At 38.9% G+C, this 24869-nt stretch overlaps 1 protein-coding gene across 17 annotated transcripts in view; it reads right to left on the minus strand.

Moving 5' to 3' along the window:
• Positions 1 to 24869, minus strand: part of DNM3 (dynamin 3) — a 653888-nt gene that overhangs the window by 335655 nt on the left and 293364 nt on the right. For all 17 annotated transcript variants that reach the window (XM_081489464.1, XM_081489460.1, XM_081489461.1 and 14 more), the window contains 2 exons: positions 21148 to 21234; positions 14137 to 14207 (listed from right to left, as the gene is read on the minus strand). In XM_081489464.1, coding sequence (XP_081345590.1) covers positions 14137 to 14207; positions 21148 to 21234 — 158 coding nt within the window. The remainder of the gene's footprint in view (positions 1 to 14136; positions 14208 to 21147; positions 21235 to 24869) is intronic.

The following is a 24869-nucleotide window of genomic DNA, read 5'->3' on the forward strand; positions in this document are numbered from 1 at the left end:
AGTCACAGGGAAGCTAAGTGTCTTTCCCAAAGTTACTCAGCTAACAAGTGCTAGTGCAGCTTGGACTCATCTTGTCAATACTAGATTCATATGTTTTCAACAACTCAACATTTCCAACTGGATGTCTGATGGGCATCTCAAACTTAATCTACCAAAACTGAACTTGTGATATCCTCCCTAAATTCCTTTCTATCCATATTCTTCCCCTTCTTAATTAGTGGCAATTCCACATTAACAAGTGCTTAAGCCAAATCCTTGGTTCCTCTTTCTCTTACTTCCACATCAAATCATCAAAAAAAAAAAATGCTATTGATTCTACTTTTCAAAATGTATTTAAAATTCAACATCTTTTTACCACTTCCATTGCTACCACCTTGGTCTAAGCCACCATTATCTCTCACTTGCACCACTACAATCACTTACTCTTTGGTCTCTGCTTACTCATGTGTCCCCATGATGTCTAGTCTCAACACAGAAGCCAGAGTGATACTTTTAAAAGGGGGTTCATGTCATTCTTCTCCTTAAAACCCTCTACTGCTATGCAACACAATTATTCTCAAGGTAAAAGTCAAAACTCTTACAATGGTCTGCGAAGTCCCTGAACCCCACTCTTACCTCTTTGACTCATCTCCTTCTATTCTCCACTTTTTTCATTAAAGAGGTCCAGCCATACTGATCTCTTTTTTTTTTTAAACCCCACCAGGCACACTCCCACCTCAAAGACTTTACACTAGCTCCTCCACCAGCTTAAAAAATACACTCCCACCATATACCTGCACAGCTCCCAACACCATCTCCTTCAAGTCTTCATTCAAATTTATCTTTTCTGTGAGACCTATCATGACCACCCTGTTTAAGATTGAATCCTTCCCTTCCTCCAAGAGTCTCATTCTCGTTATGCTATTTTACTCTATGGAATTTTTCACCTTAAAACACACTATAGAGTTTCCACTGATTTTTTTGTTTGTGTTTATTATCTGCCTCTCTCCATTAGAATGAAAGCTCCTTGTGAGTAGGGGATTTTGCTTGTTTCATTCATTGCTATAACCCCAGTGCCTAGAAACTACCTGGTGCATAGCTGGCTTCAACAAATATCTGCTGAATGAGAAATCCATTGAGGCTGGTATTATAACATAAGCTCAGAGGAGATGAGATTCCAGATATGACCCCAACATTTAACTCTGGAGTTCTCATGATTAGAGACTATGTTACTCTATCTCTCAAAAGAATAAAGGCTTTCTTTCAATGAGTCCATGAGTTAACACATATCAATATAAGACAATACAACTCATTTTGGTTATTTTGAGAAGACTAGCAATACTGAGCCCTCTGACTAGTTGTTTAGCTGTTTATAAAAGCTGTTTCATAGGTCAATGAAATAGTCTAAAACAGAGAAAAGGTAGGTTTAGGTCACCAGTCAACTCTTTAAAGTAGTGGGATATTATAGTTCAGTAACACAGAAATCAACACCACACTAAGAACAGTTGCTCAAAATGGCAATCTTTTATAATCTCCAATGATGTAATTAAGTTGTTTCCCTTTACACTCATAAAAAAAACTATATACTACATATACCTAAGGGAGGGGAAGAGGTAGGTGCTGAAAGGCCACACTGTATTTGATTACTAAAGATATTTTGGGTGCATCTTTTTCACTTTGCTAATTTCAGAGTTTAGCTTTTCTCCTTCAGTTCTTATTTTTCTAGTTTTTAGTTAAATGTGTAATTTCCTTAATCACTATGAGATTCACCTCTCTCTAACCTTCTCTTCATAATTCACATCTTTATTACTCAAGTATTTGTGGTGAGGTTGTGAACGAGGTGAAGGTTGTGTCTGTGGCCCACACTGACTTCTGAATGTCCACCGTACCCTGAGGCACAGAATGTGTCTAAACTACTACTCTTCCTGGGGCTTCAGACCCCATGCTTTCTTTCTCCAGGATCCTCCAAGCTTTCCTCTCTCTTCTGGGAAGAAATGGGAAAACTACTACTACAACGTGACCATGCCTTCTTCATGGATATGGCCATCTTTCCCAAGCATCTACGTGTGTTTTGGAGTTCTTTTAAGGGGAACTATTTTAAAATAAATCACTGACTGGAGGTGGTAACTTCAAACTCTGGCAGACTTACAGGCGTTTACTTTGGAGTAGGTGAACTATTGGGGACCCTCAAATTATCTGTAGGTCTCCTTAAAATCATATAAAATAAGCTGAATATAAAGCAAAAAATAGATTATGGATGACTCCTTGTGCTAACTTAGGCAAACAGTATGACCTAAATGGACCTTAGTTTCTTGGCTTTCTTGGCTATAAAGTGTGTGTGTGTGTGTGTGTGTGTGTGTGTGTGTGTGAGTGTGTGTGTGTGTGTTAAGAGACAGGGAGACAGAGACAAGGAGTGAGGGATTGTACTAGGCACTTCTTAAGTGCCTTTTAGATCCAAGATTCCTTGAGATGCAAAGTCACTCTCAGATGCTTATGAAATCTACCAGAAGAGATGTTCTGCTGACAAAGAATATTCAGCTACTAAATAATGCATGTATAGGATCTATCAATTGTAACAATATTCAGGGGGGAAAGACATTTATTTTATAAGCTAATCTCAGATATTAGGGTTAGAACAAATACTAAATTACCTTATTTTTCACCTAAAAAAATAATCTTTTTTGCAGTAACTGGGTCTCATGAATCCAAAGATACTGCCATTAATAATGTATTTAGGTACTTAAGGTTACTCCATTAAGTAACATAATAATAAAAAATAAGCTGCCTAGTTAGAAAACATCCTTTATCATAATCCTTAGGAATGCAATGATAACTGAAAGTATTTCAAAATACTTACTTAAAAAATGTGTTCAAAGAAAACCATGTAAGGACTTGGAAGTTCATTTAAGTCTTTGGATATATCTTTGGTTATAGGTCTTTAACTGGCTATCTCTGCAATATTGTGCAATACACATACCTATAATGTTTTAATTTGACATAAGTGAAAAACTTTAGGGTACCAATTATCTGAAAGGCACTCTGTGGAACATATAAACATAAATAAGGTATGGGCCTTTGTAATGAGAGTCAACAATTTATCTAGTGCGGGTAGTGATACATACACAAAACATCTTCACAACCCAGATAATCACAATGGTGTGATCACTCACCTAGAGCAAGACATCCTGGAATGTGAAGTCAAGTGGGCCTTAGAAAGCATCACTACGAACAAAGCTAGTGGAGGTGACAGAATTCCAGTTGAGCTATTTCAAATCCTGAAAGATGATGCTGTGAAAGTGCTGCACTCAATATGCCAGCAAATTTGGAAAACTCAGCAGTGGCGACAGGACTGGAAAAGGTCAGTTTTCGTTCCAATCCCAAAGAAAGGCAATGCCAAAGAATGCTCAAGTTCAGTTCAGTTCAGTTGCTCAGTCGTGTCCGACTCTTTGCGACCCCATGAATTGCAGCACGCCAGGCCTCTCTCTCCATCACCAACTCCCAGAGTCTACCCAAACCCATGTCCATCGAGTCGGTGATGCCATCCAACCATCTCATCCTCTGTCGTCCCCTTCTCCTCCCGCGCTTAATCCTACCCAGCATTAGGGTCTTTTCCAATGAGTCAACCCTTCGCATGAGGTGCCCAAAGTATTGGAGCTTCAGCTTCAACATCAGACCTTCCAATGAACACCCAGGATTGATCTCTTTTAGGATGGATTGATTGGATCTCCTTGCAGTCCAAGGGACTTTCAAGAGTCTTCTCCAACACCACAGTTCAAAAGCATCAATTCTTCGGCGCTCAGCATTCTTCACCGTCCAACTCTCACATCCATACATGACCACTGGAAAAACCATAGCCTTGACTAGACGTACTTTTGTTGGCAAAGTAATGTCTCTGCTTTTAAATATGCTATCTAGGTTGGCCATAACCTTCCTTCCAAGGAGTAAGCGTCTTTTAATGTCATGGCTGCAGTCACCATCAGCAGTGATTCTGGAGCCCAAAAAAATAAAGTCTGACACTGTTTCCACTGTTTCCCCATCTATTTCCCATGAAGTGATGGGACCAGATGCCATGATCTTAGTTTTCTGAATGTTGAGCTTTAAGCCAACTTTTTCACTCTCCTCTTTCACTTTCATCAAGAGGCTCTTTAGTTCTTCTTCACTTTCTGCCATAAGGGTGGTGTCATCTGCATATCTGAGGTTACTGATATTTCTCCTGGCAATCTTGATTCCAGCTTGTGTTTCTTCCAGCCCAGCATTTCTCATGATGTACTCTGCATATAAGTTAAAGAAGCAAGGTGACAATATACAGCCTTGACATACTCCTTTTCCTATTTGGAACCAGTCTGTTGTTCCATGTCCAGTTCTAACTGTTGCTTCCTGACCTGCATACAGGTTTCTCAAGAGACAGGTCAGATGGTCTGGTATTCCCATCTCTTTCAGAATTTTCCACAGTTTATTGTGATGCACACAGTCAAAGGCTTTGGCATAGTCAAGAAAGCAGAAATAGATGTTTTTCTGGAACTCTCTTGCTTTTTCAATGATCCAGCGGATATTGGCAATTTGATCTCTGGTTCCTCTGCCTTTTCTAAAACCAGCTTGAACATCTGGAAGTTCACGGTTCACGTATTGCTGAAGCCTGGCTGGAGAATTTTGTGCATTACTTTACTAGCATGTGAGATGAGTGCAATTGTGCGGTAGTTTGAGCATTCTTTGGCATTGCCTTTCTTTGGGATTGGAACGAAGACTGACCTCTTCCAGTCCTGTGGCCACTGCTAAGTTTTCCAGATTTGCTGGCATATCGAGTGCAGCACTTTCACCGCATCACCTTTGAGGATTTGAAATAGCTCAACCGGAATTCTATCACCTCCACTAGCTTTGTTCGTAATGATGCTTTCTAAGGCCCACTTGACTTCACATTCCAGGATGTCTGACTCTAGGTGAGTGATCACACCATCGTGATTATCTGGGTCATGAAGATCTTTTTTGTACAGTTCTTCTGTGTATTCTTGCCACCTCTACTTAATATCTTCTGCTTCTGTTAGGTCCATACCATTTCTGTCCTTTATCGAGCCTATCTTTGCATGAAATGTTCCTTTGGTATCTCTAATTTTCTTGAAGAGATCTCTCGTCTTTCCCAATCTGTTGTTTTCCTCTATTTCTTTGCACTGATTGTTGGGGAAGGCTTTTTTATCTCTCCTTGCTATTCTTTGGAACTCTGCATTCAGATGGGAATATCTTTCCTTTTCTCCTTTGCTTTTCGCTTCTCTTCTCTTCCCAGCTATCTGTAAGGCCTCCTCAGACAGCCATTTTGCTTTTTCGCATTTCTTTTCCATGGGGATTTTCTTGATCCCTGTCTCCTGTACAATGTCACGAACCTCTGTCCATAGTTCATCAGGCACTCTGTATATCAGGTATAGACCCTTAAATCTATTTGTCACTTCCACAGTATACTCATAAGGGATTTGATCTAGGTCATACCTGAATGGTCTAGTGGTTTTCCCTACTTTCTTCAATATAAGTCTGAATTTGGCAATAAGCAGTTCATGATCCGAGCCACAGTCTGCTCCCAGTCTTGTTTTTGGTGACTGTATAGAGCTTCTCCATCTTTGGCTGCAAAGAATATAATCAATCTGATTTCGGTGTTGACCATCTGGTGATGTCCACGTGTAGAGTGTTCTCTTGTGTTGTTGGAATAGGGTGTTTGCCAAACCACTTTAATATCTTGCCTTGAGAACCCCATGAACAGTATGAAAAGGCAAAAATATAGGACACTGAAAGATGAACTCCCCAGGTCATTAGGTGCCCAATATACTAATGGAGATCAGTGGAGAAATAACTCCAGAAAGAATGATGGGATGGAGCCAAAGCAAAAACGATACCCAACTGTGGATGTGACTGGTGACAGACGCAAAGTCCGATGCTGTAAAGAGCAATATTGCATTGGAACCTGGAATGTTAGGTCCATGAATCAAGGCAAATTGGAAGTGGTCAAACAGGAGATGGCAAGAGTGAACGTCGACATTCTAGGAATCAGCGAACTAAGATGGACTGGAATGGGTGAATTTAACTCAGATGACCATTATATCTACTACTGTGGGCAAGAATCCCTTAGAAGAAATGGAATAGCCATCATGGTCAACAAAAGAGTCCGAAATGCAGTACTTGGATGCAATCTCAAAAATGATAGAATGATCTCTGTTCGTTTCCAAGGCAAACCATTCAATATCATGGTAATCCAAGTCTATGCCCCAACCAGTAATGCCGAAGAAGCTGAAGTTGAACGGTTCTATGAAGACCTACAAGACCTTTTAGAACTAACATCCAAAAAAGATGTCCTTTTCATTATAGGGGACTGGAATGCAAAAGTAGGAAGTCAAGAAACACCTGGCATAACAGGCAAGTTTGGCCTTGGAGTACAGAATGAAGCAGGGCAAAGGCTAATAGAGTTTTGCCACGAGAACGCACTGGTAATGAGAATGCTCAAACTACCGCACAATTGCACTCATCTCACATGCTAGTAAAGTAATGCTCAAAATTCTCCAAGCCAGGCTTCAGCAATACATGAACAGTGAACTTCCAGATGTTCAAGCTGGTTTTAGAAAAGGCAGAAGAACCAGACATCAAATTGCCAACATCCGCTGGATCATCAAAAAAGCAGGAGAGTTCCAGAAAAACATCTATTTCTGCTTTCTTGACTATGCCAAAGCCTTTGACTGTGTGCATCACAATAAACTGTGGAAAATTCTGAAAGAGATGGGAATACCAGACCATCTGACCTGTCTCTTGAGAAACCTGTATGCAGGTCAGGAAGCAACAGTTAGAACTGGACATGGAACAACAGACTGGTTCCAAATAGGAAAAGGAGTATGTCAAGGCTGTATATTGTCACCTTGCTTCTTTAACTTATATGCAGAGTACATCATGAGAAATGCTGGGCTGGAAGAAGCACAAGCTGGAATCAAGATTGTCAGAAGAAATATCAATAACTTCAGTTATGCAGATGACACCACCCTTATGACAGAAAGTGAAGAAGAACTAAAGAGCCTCTTGATGAAAGTGAAAGAGGAGAGTGAAAAAGTTGGCTTAAAGCTCAACATTCAGAAAACTGAGATCATGGCATCCGGTCCCATCACTTCATGGGAAATAGATGGGGAAACAGTGGAAACAGTGAGAGATTTTATTTTTGGGGCCTCCAAAATCACTGCAGATGGTGACTGTAGCCATGAAATTAAAAGACACTTACTGCTTGGAAGGAAAGTTATGACCAATCTAGACAGCATATTAAAAAGCAGAGACATTACTTTGTCAACAAAGGTCTGTCTAGTCAAAGCTATGGTTTTTCCAGTAGTCATGTATGGATGTGAGAGTTGGACGGTGAAGAAAGCTGAATGCCGAAGAATTGATGCTTTTGAACTGTGGTGTTGAAGTAGACTCTTGAGAGTCCCTTGGACAACAAGGAGATCCAACCAGTCCATCCTAGAGGAGATCAGTCCTGGGTGTTCATTGGAAGGACTGATGTTGAAGCTGAAACTCCAATACTTTGGCCACTTCATGCAAAGAGTTGACTCATTGCAAAAGACCCTGATGCTGGGTAGGATTGGGGGCAGGAGGAGAAGGGGACGACAGAGGATGAGATGGTTGAATGGCATCACGGACTCGATGAACATGAGTTTGGGTAAATTCCGGGAGTTAGTGATGGACAGGGAGGCCTGGCATGCTGCGATTCTTGGGTTGCAAAGAGTCAGACACGACTGAGCGACTAAACTGAACTGAAGTGAAAAAATAAATATGTGAAGCTGCAATAGAAAGCCAATAAAAGTGCCTCTGTTTCAAACATGGGGTATAACTACCACTATAACTTATTATCTGTGTGTATATTTGTTATAATCATATAAATTCCTATTACACACAAGTCACTGTGGAAGCCTTCACCAGAACAGTAAAATACATGAGAGCAAATTAGGTTAATTAGTTTAATGTTGAGACATAATGATTTTGAAAGTATACAACAAGATGTTTAAATTGTATAAAAATAAGAGCACACTGAAAGACATGCAAAGAAAAGTAATCCACTTTTACCTCAGCTCAGAAAGATTCTTTTGCATTATTTGTTTCTATCCATGTCCATGTGCATATGCAATAAAAGACTATAATAATATAAGAATGTGCCAAGGGGTATGTGTGACCATTTATCAAATAAATTGCACACGATAATTTCTCTAAATGTTCAGAGACCAAAAAGATTATTTTGGTCTAATCTGATTTGAGATTTTCATAGAAAACGACGTAAATTTTTAATAGAGGAAGAAAATCAACTGCATTCTAAGAGAATGCAGTAGCATATGCAAAGCTAGTAGGTAGAAAGATGGGGCATGTAGGGAAGCTGTACAAAGAAAAATTATTATGGTAAAAACTATAGGACTATAGACTCGGGTTTGTAAATGATCTTAAAAGCCACCTAGTACAATAACTCTATGTTAGGGCCAATTATGGAGAATTTGGTCATTACACTGAAGGCAGCAGAAAGTATTTAAAATTTCTGAGCCAGAAAGTGGCATGATCAAAGAAGTGTTTTATTAAATAATCCCTCCCTGAAATAGGCAGTATCGACTTTGAATCAGGGAAGACAGGAAGCAGCCAGCCTTAACCCCTCCCTATAACTGTTGGAATCCTGCCCAGCCTTCAAAATCAAAGTCAGTACCATTTCTGGATTATGCGTTCTCAGAACCTCCAGTTACCTCTCCTTCCCATGATCTCCACAAGCTCTGGGTCTGTGCCTGTATTCTATAAGCAGGACTAAGAAATAAGAAAGAACATGACAAAGGGCAAAAAGACTGTTATAGTAACCCAACCAAAAGAAGACTAACTTTAGTAGTAGCAATAATGATGGGAAGAAATGGACAAATTCAAAAAATATTATAGGGTAGAATCATATGGACCTGGTTAAGATGGAAGGAAATAAAGATGAGGGGAACAAAGAGTAAATAAAGAAAGACACTCAGGTTTCTGATTTGAGCAACTGGAGTTACCACCCACAGAGAGTGGGAACAATGGAGGAAGAGTAAATTATATCAAATGATGAGTTTAATTTGGGAATACTGAGTTGAGGCTTCCACAGGATATACAAGTAGAGATGCCCAGTATGTAGTGAAATATGGTACCAGTCCAAGAAAAAGTTCTGGAATGGAGATCTAGATTTAGAGGAATCATATAAAGCTGGTAACTGAAACCACTGCAGTGGGTAACACAGACAGGGACAGTACAATGAGTGAGAAAAGGGTCTACAGGAGAATACTGATAAAAGCAGTTCTTAAGCCATGATCAGAAGATAAAGAGTTCCAAAACAAAAATGAGAAGGAATGGCTAGAGCATAAAGGGGAAAGTCAGGAGACAGTGGAGGACTATTGAAGCAAGAAGATTATAAACAGTTGCTGAGAGTCCCAGGAATGCAACCTATCACAAGTAGGCTTGGCTCCATCCAATCAGATGGAAGCCAACGGAAGAAGAAAACTACATGATATTGACTGTCCTTGAAGGATCTTTAGTGAAGGCTCAGGCTAATTATTACGCAAGAAAACCCTACAGAAAGGGGGCCTATAAAAGAAAGATAACTTACCTCCTAAGACTCATTTTCAAGATGAAAAAGTTTAAAATAACAGATTTGAAAATGAAAGAGATAAGTGTAAGTCCACTTATTTTTAAATAGTGCTTGAAACACTGGAATTTGTGTCTTCTTTAAACAAATAATGATATTAATGACATCCTTGAAGTTGCTCAGTCCTATATTTCTACCTGATAACAGCCCTAGTAAGTGACCAAGTATTAAATTCCTAAATTGGCAAAGGAATCAAATGAAGGATCTTGCTATAATCTAATACCTAAGTTTTAATTCCATAAGTGAAAGAACACTCTCATATAAGAATAGGAACTAGAGACATCATAATAATGGAAGAAGATTATCTATTAGGGACACAGAAAAAAATATAAAGGGAAAGATCACAATTGTTCTGGAATTTGGTGCCAAGGTTCACATATACTTCCTTTTGTAAAATGGTAACAGAGGCATTCCAGGGGATCAGGAAAGAGATATAATGAATGTTACCACCCATAGAATTTTCATGGTGCTCACATAACAAGAACTGAAATCTGCACACTATCATTTCAACTGTGAGAAAACAGGTGGAGAGACCTACTCAGCAGATTGAAAAACAGACCTCAGTCTGCTGCTTGTGGCATAGAGATATTATTCTAACGTCCTGTATCTGGAGCCCATTTTTCTTAAACCACTGGACTGCATAAATCTTAGTAACTCAGAAGGCAAACTGTGCCCATGAAAATGGAGAAGAGCAGAAGAATTTGAAAGTTCACTCCCCAAGGCATTCAGCTAACAAGTCTGATTTCTATTCAGACAACAGGATTACTGAGAAAGAGAGGAAGTGAATAAAGGAATAATTAGAATAGTTCATTCTCTTAAATAACAAAAACTAATTATGTTGTATTAAGAAAAATAGAATATGGAGTTTTTTTTTCCAACCAGGAAGAATGACAGATTAAAATCCTTAAGTCATGAGGAAAATTAACATTTCCTTCTGGAATACTAAACTTTAAGGTTCAGAAACTATATCACGACTGAAAAATCAAGCCTTCAGAAATCAGGAAATTCCAAAGTATGTCTACAGCAGTGCTTACTTGGACGCGTTACACATGGTACATATTTTACGGTCCATGTTTAACAAATAGCTGGGAGATGAAAAAAAAAAAGTTCCATATATTCAACATGGCAGAATAAATTCTATAGCAGAAAGAAGACTTGAGATGTCCTGAACACTACTCTGAGACTTAATTTTCCATTAATCTAATTTTAGCAATTTGTTTTCCTCTTTTATTTGGTAATTTTTAGAACAAAAAGTCATCCCAGTTGAAAAAAAAAACTGCATGTGTAAAATACTCTGGACATCACCATCCTATAAATCTTGAGGAGTGGTCCTCCTCTTTTGGCAAATCTCTAAAAATCTCATGAAATTAATGTTTATTTTCCTCAACTCCAGACGTTAATTTTCTATCTTCAGAGCTTAAAAATACTTACATAATTGTCTTCAAATATGGCTTGACTTTTCTTCCTTGATGGAAACAGCATTCCTGCCAACTTTAAAATTTATAGCTACAACCGTATTTTTTTAATTTTTAAAAGCACACACACAAAAAATACCACAACCCCTCAAAGTGATTTTGAAATGAGCATTTCTTCATCATCATAATCATCCCATGTCACACTGAAATGTACTCCAACTTGGCATTCAAAAGGAAAGAACATTTACCTCTGAGTCCCAGTGCAAAATATTACATTTGGAGATAACATCAGCAACTAAAAAATCTTTTAGTGGCAATCATAATCCAGTCATTAAAATGTCATAATGGAGTAAAATTGTGCATCTTGTAGAACAAAATTCCCCCGTGTGCATATATATGTGTATAAATATGTATGTAGGGCACTTTCCCAATTTTTCAGACTACACCATAGTTTTCAAAAGTACTTTCACGTAATTTCTGACAATCCTGAAAGGTATATAACACAGGGATTGTTTTTTATTATTAGTCCATTTGATAGAGCAATAAACTGAGATACAGAGAGGCTCAGTGACTTGCCAAAACCCAAACCTCAGCAGCAGCAAATCCTGGAAAAAGAATTCAGAACACTGACTCCCAGACCGGCCCATCAAACGGAAGTTTACGTGTTCAGTTTAAATTAGATGAGAAGTGTGCAAAGTTGCTGGGTTTCTAAAGCAGTTTGAACAATGCTTCGTTTTAGTCCCCCAATATCATAAAAGTTCATAATCTATCTCATTGCTGGAAAAATGAGGCTGTTAACTGGATTAGAGAAAGACTGCACCAAAAGGCTGTGCTTGAAGTATTTTCATTTGCAAAATTACATACCTTTGAAAACCTAACCAATGTAATAATTTAGTTCAACAGCCTCTGAGGTAGAAAATATTAAAATTTACTGGAGAACATAAACTGAACATTTATCTTTAAAAATAAGTACTAGAGAGGAAAACATTTCAAGGAGAACATAGGGGTGAAATTTAAATTGTTGCGCTGGTTACAAAAATGTGTTCAAAATTTGAATCTTTTCAAACTGGTTATGATTTTTTTCTATCTTTCGTCCTTGAGTTGGGATAACCACAACAGAACAGCACTGCGATATCCTTTTCACTTTTAAGTTATGGTGTCGAGTTTATATCTACATCTGCTACATTTTTATAAGAATCCAACCGGCATTTGTAACCAATAAAAAATCAACATGAAAGGCAGCATTCCTGTTATTTCGAATGACTCAAGGATTTCTTTTTCTTTGAAATTCCTCAAAGAAGCAAGTGAGAATGTGTCATTTAAAATTTTTACATGCATTTCTCTGTATTTTTCAATTATTAAGCAACCTCTAAAAGACAATTTTTTTTCTTTTGCTCTTATTCCCCACCACCACCGAAGCAATTAGAGTAGAGCCTGGGCACAGGCCACAAGGAGTTCACTGACTACCCAGAAAATCACGTAGAAATTCTTGGGTCCCCCTTCCAGGCCTAGAGACAAGAAGGCACATCAGAGTCTAAGTTTCTTCCCACTGGTCATTTTGCAGAAGGAAATGAGCAATTCAGACGGTGAGAGAGAGCCAGCAGGGCTAGAAGACAGGGGAACAGGTCTGTGTGATATGTCTGTGGAATAAATACCTATTTAGAAGTTGGAGTGGGCAGTGTGGCTAAAAAGACAGTTGTCCAAAGGAACACATTAATCACTGTGTTGTAACAACTTGACACTAAGTCACAGATGGAAAACAGTTTTAAAAAACTAACGTACCAAAAACAAAAACTAGTGTACCACACACTAGTAATAACTGTACACTACTGGGTAGGCCAAGTCTAGAATGAAACAATTTTCTGTTGAATAATTGTGCCCTTCCTTTCTAAAACATGTCTATAAATTCCTTAGGCCACTGTTTAGTTCAGATCACATGACCTAAATATCTGTTTCCTCAAAGTCAAAATGTAAAACTAGGTCAGTCTAGCTTTACATTTTCTTGTGTCTTATTTTTTCATTTGTCCCTGTTCTTGAATACATAGTACAAGTAACAGTACATAAGTCTCTTTGTTTTTTATATAAATTATATTTTATATAGTTGGAATCACTCACATGCCATTAGCATATTTTAGAGTTTGAATCAACATTCTTTAAAAGCAATTAGAAACCTGATTCCACTGAAGTGCAGAAAAAAATGGTAAATTTAGGGTCTTGAAAATATCACACAATAAATAACCAACCTTGAATAATTAAGAAAAATGCTTACCTGACAATATCTGTGAATACAGCAACAGAATATTGGCATATAATGGAATACGTGTATAATAGAATGGCAATAAATAGAAAAGCTTATATAAAGTATATACACTTCATAGATAAGAGAACATTCATCCAAAAGACTACATCTAAGTTCACAGAAGACAGGTTTAAAAATAGGCCTCTATATTCTGATTTGTGTGTGTGTGTGTATGTGCTCTGTTGCTCAGTCGTGTCCAACTCTTTGTGACCCCATGAATTGTAGCCTGCCAGGCTCCTCCATCCACAGGATTTTCCTGGCAAGAATACAGGAGAAGATTGCCATTTCCTCCTCCAGGGGATCTTCTCAACCCAGGAATCAAACCTGCATCTCCTGAGTCTCCTGCATTGGCAGGCAGATTTTTTACCACTGAGCCACCTTGGAAGTCCCATATTCTGACTTAGGGATGTCCAAATAGCATATATACTGTGAATGCTTGATATTTCAAATTTATGTGAGAAATTATTCCCAAACTGATTTTAAATGTGCATCTGTTACTGCTTATCTATGGGGGCTCAAGTACAAACTGCAGATCATCATCCAAAAACAAGGAGTATCTGAGCTATATATGATTTCACATGCTGCACAATAAAGATGTCAGCTCCCTTAGCCAGAGAACATGACCTCAAGGCCATGAGGCTCGGACCTCCTCAGTAGGTCGACTCAGAGTTAATCCTGACACAGAATGTACTCTCGAAAGATGATGAGGTTGTAGGAGAAATTCATAATGTATATTTGAGACAAATCAGCAGGAAAAATGCATATGAGAATCAAGGATTTTCACGTACTTTGCAAAGCCAATGAAATCTTCATGGTTGGTGTTGATGTAGGAGACTTGGATGTCAATCAATAGCAGCACCTATAAGTCAAAGAAAATCACTTCAGTAAAAACCCATCTTAAATATTCTCAAACACTAAATTCAGTAATTTTCTACAAATTATTTATCTTTATTCAATTTTAAAAGAATGTTTCAGTTAGAATGAAAAGTTGCACTATTTTTTTTCATTACACTCATAATTTTTACTCTAAATTCAAAAACAAAAAATCTATGTGAAACATCTGAGTCATACTTGAAGACAACAGCATTATAGTTTAAAGGCATGTACTCTTTGCCAGTTTAACACAGAACCTAGAATTATTCTATGCCTCTAAAATGTAGGCGTAACATTCAAAAGGACATATGTATAAAAAGACACGTGGCAAAAAGGCCACAGGGAGCTGCTCAGAGCACTCTGTTCCTGCAGACACTATACATTAGCCACAAAATAGCAACATCATCTCTTGTTTCTCCTCTCCTCTCCTAACTCTTTAAGCTCCCTCTAGGCGAGCAGAAGTATCCCATCAACCAACTCAAACAGGCAATATCCAAATAAACAGAAAGCCTCCTTGAGATCAATAGGCTTCACTGAAGGTGACTTCCGAGTGCATCAAAGCACCATGATAACAGTTCACTGGCAAAGTCTATGTAGTGCTCCCCAGTAGGTGCTTCATCAGGATAGCCTTCTCTGATCCTTGCCCAAGACCTAGTTGGATCATGCTATTTACTCTCATATAATCTATATATCATGGCTATATTTTTATTTATTAAACCCTATACTTTTCTTTGAGGTGTTTACCACAAATGGGATTAATTATTTCTTTGTATTTTGTTTGATGTTTTTCTTCCCTACAAGACAGTCAGCTCCATGGAGGCAGAGATTATACTTATCTTGTTCATCACTTTATCCACAGAATCTAGCATGATACACATAACGCATGCCTGATAAATAGTTTTGGCTGTAAATTCCATAACTATCTACCAGCCTTGAAGAACAGTTTACTTTAAAGGGAGCAATTTATTCCCATATAGTTAATACATGGCCACATATTTTTGTTTCTCACTCATTACCCTATGCTCTGGTCTCTGCTTTTATGGCTAATCTCAGTTGGTCATCTGACCAAATATTATGGTGAAGCCCAAGGGGTCTACCAAAAAAGGGTAAATGAATCACCCTAAACCATCCCCACTACCAACATAAAGTTAATACCCAGGTACTATTGGGTCAATAATATCATAATTGTATGAAAATTTTCATAGCATCATATAGTTTTGTTTCTTCTCTTAATGAAGAAAACTGAAGAGTTAGGAGGAGTGATAGTTATGAGATTATCTGTAACACTGCCACTATTCTTTCTACAATAAAGCCAGATTCTATTAAATTTTATATCCCTAAATCCATTTGGCCAGGAGTCTAGATCAATAAACCATAATATTTAAGCACAAATAAATAGTTGTCACCATCAAGAGAAAAATATCTACATAATTCTCAGCATTGCCAAAGGCTGTGATGAATATCTTGGCCGTTCACGCACATTTACTTGGATTGCAGCACAGGGGAAAAGTGGAAGAAAAATCACAACTATGGCTGTTCTCATTCATATTCCTGGAAACTGGGAGTCTGTGTTCATCCTAGGAAAAGAGCCAGGTCGCATATGGGGGATGGAAAGGAAAATAGGACATTTTTTTCCTCCTTCTTTTCACTCTCTCAGAGTTTCTCACTGCCTTTCTCACCCACAGCTATTGAATATTTAATTCAAGAAAAGTAAAGCTACTCCTGGTAGCAGTAACCACCCACAAAGTCAATCATTTCAACATGCATTTAGATGTATGGGAGCACCTGGAATAACAGCAGGCACACATCGAAGTTCCAAAAAACCCTCTGTTTCAGAAAAAAGTTCACAGATTTATGGTTTTTCATAATTTTAATTCTCAAGAATTTTTCCCCCAAGAAGTTTCCAGAGCAGAAGTTGGTAATAATGCCATTTTTTGAAAAAACTGCAAGAATACCTCCGAGCAGTTCTCGTACAGAGGCCTAAGGAAATGGGTCACTGTCTGACCAACTACTTCAGAAGTAACATATGGCCTCAAGCAGCATAGAATTCAGAACTCAAATGTGAAATCTGTGCAAACTGACATGTTCACATTACCAAAAACATACAATTTTTCCTACACCACAGATGTCTGTATTACTGGTAGCAAACACCAGCTTCTTCAGGTGGTTAACTGTCAGACCAGGCCACCTGAGACAGTTACTTAGGAGGGAGATGCTTGCTCCCTCCCTTAACTCCATTTGGGGAATGAATTAGTCACTCCATCAGAGGTAGATGGGCGAAAGTCCATCTCAAAATCAGAAGAAAAAATGACTTCTCATGTCTCCTGTGTGTCATAGCTCTTTAGGAATAACAACAAAAACAACTTGAAGAATAACAACAAAAACAACTTGATGAAGAACTAAGAACCTTATTTGGATTACTTTATTTCATGTTCACAAAATGCCTATGAGTTAACTACCATTATTATTCACTTCCAGATGAGGAGACTCAAGTGTAAATAACTTGTTCGTTTACACAGAAAGTAAAATGATAGAGTTTGGATTTGAACTCAGGCAGTCTGAACCTAGAGCCCACAGTCTTCATGACAATAAGTTTGTCATTTCAGTAAAACAAATCTCTGAAACATGAAACATAAAGAAGTTAACAACTGATTTAGATATAAGCACAAAAGATAAGCACAAAAGAGTGAACGTCGACATTCTAGGAATCAGCGAACTAAGATGGACTGGAATGGGTGAATTTAACTCAGATGACCATTATATCTACTACTGTGGGCAAGAATCCCTTAGAAGAAATGGAGTAGCCATCATGGTCAACAAAAGAGTCCAAAATGCAGTACTTGGATGCAATCTCAAAAACGATAGAATGATCTCTGTTCGTTTCCAAGGCAAACCATTCAATATCACGGTAATCCAAGTCTATGCCCCGACCAGTAACGCCGAAGAAGCTGAAGTTGAACGGTTCTATGAAGACCTGTAAGACCTTCTAGAACTAACACCCAAAAAAGATCTCCTTAGCATTATAGGGGACTGGAATGCAAAAGTAGGAAGTCAAGAAACACCTGGCGTAACAGGCAAATTTGGCCTTGGAGTACAGAATGAAGCAGGGCAAAGGCTAATAGAGTTTTGCCACGAGAACACACTGGTAATAGCAAACATCCTATTCCAACAACACAAGAGAAGACTCTACACGTGGACATCACCAGATGGTCAACACCGAAATCAGATTGATTATATTCTTTGCAGCCAAAGATGGAGAAGCTCTATACAGTCAGCAAAAACAAGACTAGGAGCAGACTGTGGCTCAGATCATGAACTGCTTATTGCCAAATTCAGACTTAAATTGAAGAAAGTAGGGAAAACCACTAGACCATTCAGGTATGACCTAGATCAGATCCCTTATGAGTATACAGTGGAAGTGACAAATACATTTAAGGGACTAGACCTGATAGACATAGTGCCTGATGAACTATGGACAGAGGTTCATGACATTGTACAGGAGACAGAGATTAAGAAAATCCCCATGGAAAAGAAATGCAAAAAAGCAAAATGGCTGTCTGAGGAGGCCTTACAGATAGCTGGGAAGAGAAAAGAAGCAAAAAGAAAAGGAGAAAAGGAAAGATATTCCCACCTGAATGCAGAGTTCCAAAGAATAGCAAGGAGACATAAGAAAGCCTTCCTCAGCGATCAGTGCAAAGAAATAGAGGAAAACAACAGATTGGGAAAGACTAGAGATCTCTTCAAGAAAATTAGAGATACCAAAGGAACATTTCATGCAAAGATAGGCTCGATAAAGGACAGAAATGGTATGGACCTAACAGAAGCAGAAGATATTAAGAAGAGGTGGCAAGAATACACAAAAGAACTGTAGAAAAAAGATCTTAATGACCCAGATAATCACAATGGTGTGATCACTCACCTAGAGCCAGACATCCTGGAATGTGAAGTCAAGTGGGCCTTAGAAAGCATCACTACGAACAAAGCTAGTGGAGGTGATGGAATTCCAGTTGAGCTATTTCAAATCCTCAAAGGTGATGCTGTGAAAGAGCTGCACTCGATATGCCAGCAAATTTGGAAAACTCAGCAGTGGCCACAGGACTGGAAAAGGTCAGTTTTCGTTCCAATCCAAAGAAAGGCAATGCCAAAGAATGCTCAAACTACTGCACAATTGCACTCATCTCTCATACTAGTAAAGTAATGCTCAAAATTCTCCAAGCCAGGCTTCAGCAATACATGAACCGTGAACTTCCAGATGTTCAATCTGGTTTTAGAGGAACCAGAGATCAAATTGCCAATATCCGCTGGATCATCGAAAAAGCAAGAGAGTTCCAGAAAAACATCTATTTCTGCTTTATTGCTTATGCCAAAGCCTTTGACTGTGTGGATCACAATAAACTGTGGAAAACTCTGAAAGAGATGGGAATACCAGACCACCTGACCTGTCTCTTGGGAAACCTGTATGCAGGTCAGGAAGCAACAGTTAGAACTGGACATGGAACAACAGACTGGTTCCAAATAGGAAAAGGAGTACGTCAAGGCTGTATATTGTCACCCTGCTGATTTAACTTATATGCAGAGTACATCATGAGAAATGCTGGGCTGGAAGAAACACAAGCTGGAATCAAGATTGCCGGGAGAAATATCAATAACCTCAGATATGCGGATGACACCAACCTTATGGCAGAAAGTGAAGAAGAACTAAAGAGCCTCTTGATGAAGGCGAAAGAGGAGAGTGAAAAAGTTGGCTTAAAGCTCAACGTTCAGAAAACTAAGATCATGGCATCTGGTCCCATCATTTCATGGGAAATACATGGGGAAACAGTGGAAACAGTGTCCGACTTTATTTTTGGGGGCTCCAAAATCACTGCTGATGGTGACTGCAGCCATGAAATTAAAAGACGCTTACTCCTTGGAACGAAGGTTATGGCCAACCTAGATAGCATATTTAAAAGCAGAGACATTACTTTGCCAACAAAAGTCCATCTAGTCAAGGCTATGGTTTTTCCAGTGGTCATGTATGGATGTGAGAGTTGGACGGTGAAGAAAGCTGAGCGCCGCAGAATTGATGCTTTTGAACTGTGGTGTTGGAGAAGACTCTTGAGAGTCCCTTGGACTGCAAGGAGATCCAATCAATCCATCCTAAAAGAGATCAATCCTGGGTGTTCATTGGAAGGTCTGATGTTGAAGCTGAAACTCCAATACTTTGGCCATCTCATGCAAAGGGTTGACTCATTGGAAAAGACCCTAATGCTGGGTAGGATTGGGGGCGGGAGGAAAAGGGGACAACAGAGGATGAGATGGTTGGATGGCATCACCGACTCAATGGACATGGGTTTGGGTAAACTCCGCGAGTTGGTGATGGACAGGGAGGCCTGGCGTGCTGCAATTCATGGGGTCGCAAAAGTCGGACACAACTGAGCGACTGAACTGAACTGAACTGACAAAAGATAATTAAGATAGTAATTGTACTACTTTTTCTTTGGTATGTTTTTCTTACATAGGATCCCTAAGAGTTAAGTAGAATGTAGTATCATTTGAATTGCATTGAATAAATACAAATTAAAGTGGTTATCTTATTTACTTAAGGTCAGGAGTACAGCTGATACCAGAATTTGTTTCCTGGTTCAGCAGTAGGCGTGACATCAGGTATGTAGGAGAACTCCTGGTTTGGGGTCATATATTCTGAGGACCCAGGCTAGTTTTTACTGACTCATGAGTTAATATTGATTTGTTTACCTCCACTAAGTCACAAAGCCTATTTCTTCCACTTTTGAGATATGCATGTTGCATATGTCTCTCTCCCCATGGTTTGTGTCTACCTCTCTCTTCTATTCTGCCTTCCTCCTTCTACCCAGTTCTTTCTCTCCTCCTTTCCAACTTACCCAAGAACCACAAAATCCCAGAATTCTAACTTACAGAGGACTTCAGAGATCATATATACCAACATTTCAACACTGTACATGAGAAAACAACTGTCCCAAGAAGTGATTTGTTCAAGAACATGTTATTCTCTGGTGAACACATGGCTAGAGGCCAGTGTCCTCTCCATGCTGTCACACTTGCAGCTGTGTCCTGGAATTGAAGAGCAGCTGAAAACCTTTCTGCTTCCCTTTATAAAATTTTATAAGTAACTAAGAAAACATCTACCTAAATTTAAGAAGCTTCTATTATTTTCATGTAGTCCTTTTTAATGAATTATCCTCACCTGAAAATAATCTTTCATTCATAGAGCTAGCCAAGATTCAAAGACAATTTCAAGGTCACTCTTTACCAACCATATGTATAAATGTTACAAAATAGAAATGCTTAAAACATTATATCCTTAATGTTTTAAATTATTTAAATATTTAAATAATTGTTTTAAATTTTTGTATATAATTTAAATATCTTAAACATTTTTAGTCATAGGTTCCATGGATAAGCTGATGAATAGCTTTATCCAGTCTCTTCAAGAAAAGAAAAATAAAAGCACTAAACATTTTACAAAACATTTTAGGAATTTATGAATATTTTGGTGCCCAACTGTGACCATTAAAAGTTAAGACATCCTATCTCAAAGAAAAAATCTGGTATGTTTCTGGACTAGTGGTTTTCAAAGTGGAGTGTGTATTAATACATGTCCAGAGTATACATGATGATTCATAGAGCATTGAGGAAAAAATAATGGAAGTCCTATTACTGTCTTTTAAATGTTATCTTTCTAAAGTCTTTATATATGTTTATATTTTTAACATACATAAGATGTTAGTATAGCAACACATGTATAATATTCATAAATAAATAAAAATAAACATATGTGGTGGTGTTCTCAGTTCTTTTTCTTTCCCATTCAGGGATACGCCAACTCTTGGAGACCACCAAACAACGTTGAAGAGAGCTTCCACTTTCCACAAGGACCCTGACCACCAGGGAAGGTCTCTCCTCACCTGGTCCTTTGTCTTCCCTTCTCGCTCACGAATGTGGTTAGCAACAATCCTTTCTGTTTCCTCACAGAGTCTGGGGAAGTTTGCCAGCTATCAAGAGAAACAGATCTCAGTGTTAATACTCAAATATTTATACTGCCAAAAAAAGAGAGATAAGTTATGTTATATTCCAGAAGACATGCATTACCGTTCTGTAAGTAGAAATGAAATATCCTAAAGAATAATGGCAGAGTGACAGAAGAGATTTCACACACTACAAACAGAAGTAACTATATTATCTGAGATAAAACACTTCAAAACCAGCAGAGCAATTCCCTACAAAGAAAACAGAAACCCGGATACCATCCAGCACTCAGCTGTACAGAGTTAGCACTTAATAAAGTTCAAAGAAGAAGACAGAAATGAGGATGAAAAGGATGATAATGACTAACATTTATAGAGCGCTTACCATGTTCCAGCACTGCATGAATTACCTCATTTAAAAATGCACAATAGTCATAAAAGATAGATCTGATGATTAACCTTGTTTTATAGAGGAGGAAAGCAAAGCCCAGAGAGGTTAAATAACTTGCCCAAGACTCTACAGTTCAAAATCAGTGGGTCCTGAATTCCACCCCAAGGACTTTAGAGTTCATGGTCATGTCCATAACTCTTTGAGGATGATTCATTCCATGAACCACAGAGATCATTTTTTAAAAATTCTTCCCTAACATATGGGCTTTTATGTACACATTTTTGGCAAAACTGTAGAAATAATACATGTCAACCACTTATCCCATATAAATTATTCAGGTAATTGTCCAAAATTTAGTTTGCAAAAGTGAATGAATGAATTATAGTTGTTCTCAGTGTAAGGAGGAAGAAGAAAAGGATGATACAAGGATGTTCAAGGAAGCCTAATCTAAAAGAGGATGCAGTCAGGTAAAGTTGTGTGGGAGTGGTTGTGGGAAGATTGGAGCTTGCCAAGCACAGGAACCTGTGTGAAGGTGCTGGAGGACAGGGACAATGAGTGGTCAGAGAAGTAAAGGAAGTTCAGTGCAGAGAGCAAGGGTGTGGTCTTCAGGCAAAGCTAGAAAGGTAAACAGGGGCTAGATCAGGCAGATCCTTGCAGATTTGTTAGGAATTTTGGTTTCAGGTGGGAAATCATGAGATTTGGACCAGGACAGCAGCAATAGAAATGGAGAAAATGGCTTATGACAAGCAAACTTTAATTCCATTTATATTAAAAAGCACTTGCATATTAGTAAGATAACACTAACACCTCACATTAGTTCAGTTCAGTTCAGTCGCTCAGTTGAGTCCGACTCTGTGCGATCCCATAGACAGCAGCCCACCAGGCTCCCCTGTCCCTGGGATTCTCCAGGCAAGAACACTGGAGTGGGTTGCCATTTCCTTCTCCAATGTATGAAAGTGAAAAGTGAAAGTGAAGTCGCTCAGTTGTGTCCGACTCTTCGCAACCCCATGGACTGCAGCCAACCAGGATCCTCCATCCATGAGATTTTCCAGGCAAGAGTACTGAAGTGGGGTGCCATTGCCTTCTTCCCAGGCCTCCCTGTCCATCACCAACTCCCAGAGTCTACCCAAACCCATGTCCATTGAGTCGGTGATGCCATCCAACCATCTCATCCTCTGTCGTCCCCTTCTCCTCCTGCCCCCAATCCTTCCCAGCATTAGGGTCTTTTCCAATGAGTCAACTCTTCACATGAGGTGGCCAAAGTATTGGAGTTTCAGCTTCAACATCAGTCCTTCCAAAGAACACACAGGACTGATCTTTAGGATGGACTGGTTGGATCTTCTTGCACTCAAAGGGACTCTCAAGAGTCTTCTCCAACACCACAGTTCAAAAGCATCAATTCTTTGATGCTCAGCTTTCTTCACCATCCAACTCTCACATCCAAACATGACCACTGGAAAAACCATAGCCTTGACTAGATGGACCTTTGTTGGCAAAGTAATGTCTCTGCTTTTTAATATGCTATCTAGGTTGGTCATAAACTTCCTTCCAAGGAGTAAGCATCTTTTTAATTTCATGGCTGAAATCACCATCTGCAGTGATTTTGGAGCCCCCAAAAATAAAGTCAGCCACTGTTTCCACTGTTTCCCCATTTATTTCCCATGAAGTGACGGGACCAGATGCCATGATCTTAGTTTTCTGAATGTTGAGCTTTAAGCTAACTTTTTCACTTTCATCAAGAGGCTCTTTAGTTCTTCTTCGCTTTCTGCCATAAGGGTGGTGTCATCTGCATATCTGAGGTTATTGATATTTCTTGTGGCAATTTTGATTCCAGCTTGTGCTTCCTCCAGCTCTGCATTTCTCATGATGTACTCTGCATATAAGTTAAATAAGCATGGTGACAATATACAGCCTTGATATACTCCTTTTCTGATTTGGAACCAGTCTGTTGTTCCATGTCCAGTTCTAACTGTTGCTTCCTGACCTGCATACAGGTTTCTCAAGAGGCAGGTAGAGTGGTCTGGTATTCCCATCTCTTTCAGCATTTTCCACAGTTTATTGTGATCCACACAGTCAAAGGCTTTGGCATAGTCAATAAAGCAGAAATAGATGTTTTTCTGGAACTCTCTTGCTTTTTCGATGATCCAGCGGGTGTTGGCAATTTGATCTCTGGTTCCTCTGCCTTTTCTAAAACCAGCTTGAACATCTGGAAGTTCACTGTTCACGTATTGCTGAAGCCTGGCTTGGAAAAGTTTGAGCATTACTTTACTAGCGTGTGAGGTAAGTGCAATTGTGCGGTAGTTTGAGCATTCTTTGGAATTGCCTTTCTTTGGGATTGGAACGAAAACTGACCTTTTCCAGTCCTGTGGCCACTGCTGAGTTTTCCAGATTTGCTGGCATATTGAGTGCAGCACTTTCACAGCATCATCTTTCAGGATTTGAAATAGCTCAACTGGAATTCCATCACCTCCACTAGCTTTGTTCATAGTTATGCTTTCTAAGGCCCACTTGACTTCACATTCCAGGATGTCTGGCTCTAGGTGAGTGATCACACCATCGTGACACCTCCATTAGCTTTCTATGTGGTGATGCTTCCTAAGCATAGAAACCTGGTGGCACGTTCACATCAAAATTCACAGCCCGGTGTCTTTTTATGAGATCACCAGAAACCACTACCCCTCACTGAGACTCTAGCTGAATCCTGAGATATGCGCTCATTTAAGGGCTTATTCCATGAATAACTTCAAGATACAAATGCAGCTTCCATTATGAGTTCTGGAAACATTCTTCGAGGAAAGTAACATCATCTCATAGTATCACCCTTTATACTCTGAGAACATTGCAAGTTAATTTTTATGTGACCTATGAAAAGTTTCTAAGTATGGAAGGGATAGCTGATAAATGTTTGTCCTTCTCCTTGACTAATGAGAACCTAGGTGATACATTCAGGAGTAACCACTAGCCTGCACTAGACCATCCGAGCAACTGCTCCTTGTCTTCACTCAGACATCACCCCAAGCTATCAGTGCACACTTGCTTTCAATGACAGCCACACTAACAGAGAACCATGCTCCTGCAGACAAGTGACTGCAAAAGCAATAGTGGTCTACTGAGTAGGGCAGGAATGCCTATAACAACATTTAGGAAAATGGATTACAGCAGATTATTTCTAAAACACCAAGGAGTGGCAATATAAATATTTATTCAGAAACTAAATACGTGATAGATGAAGGATCCCAGGCTCATATGCAGACATCAATATGTCAAGGAA

This window comes from Giraffa tippelskirchi, chromosome 5 (assembly GCF_054371585.1).
Source record: "Giraffa tippelskirchi isolate mGirTip1 chromosome 5, T2T-mGirTip1v1.2.pri, whole genome shotgun sequence".
NCBI classification, from domain to species: Eukaryota; Metazoa; Chordata; class Mammalia; order Artiodactyla; family Giraffidae; genus Giraffa; species Giraffa tippelskirchi.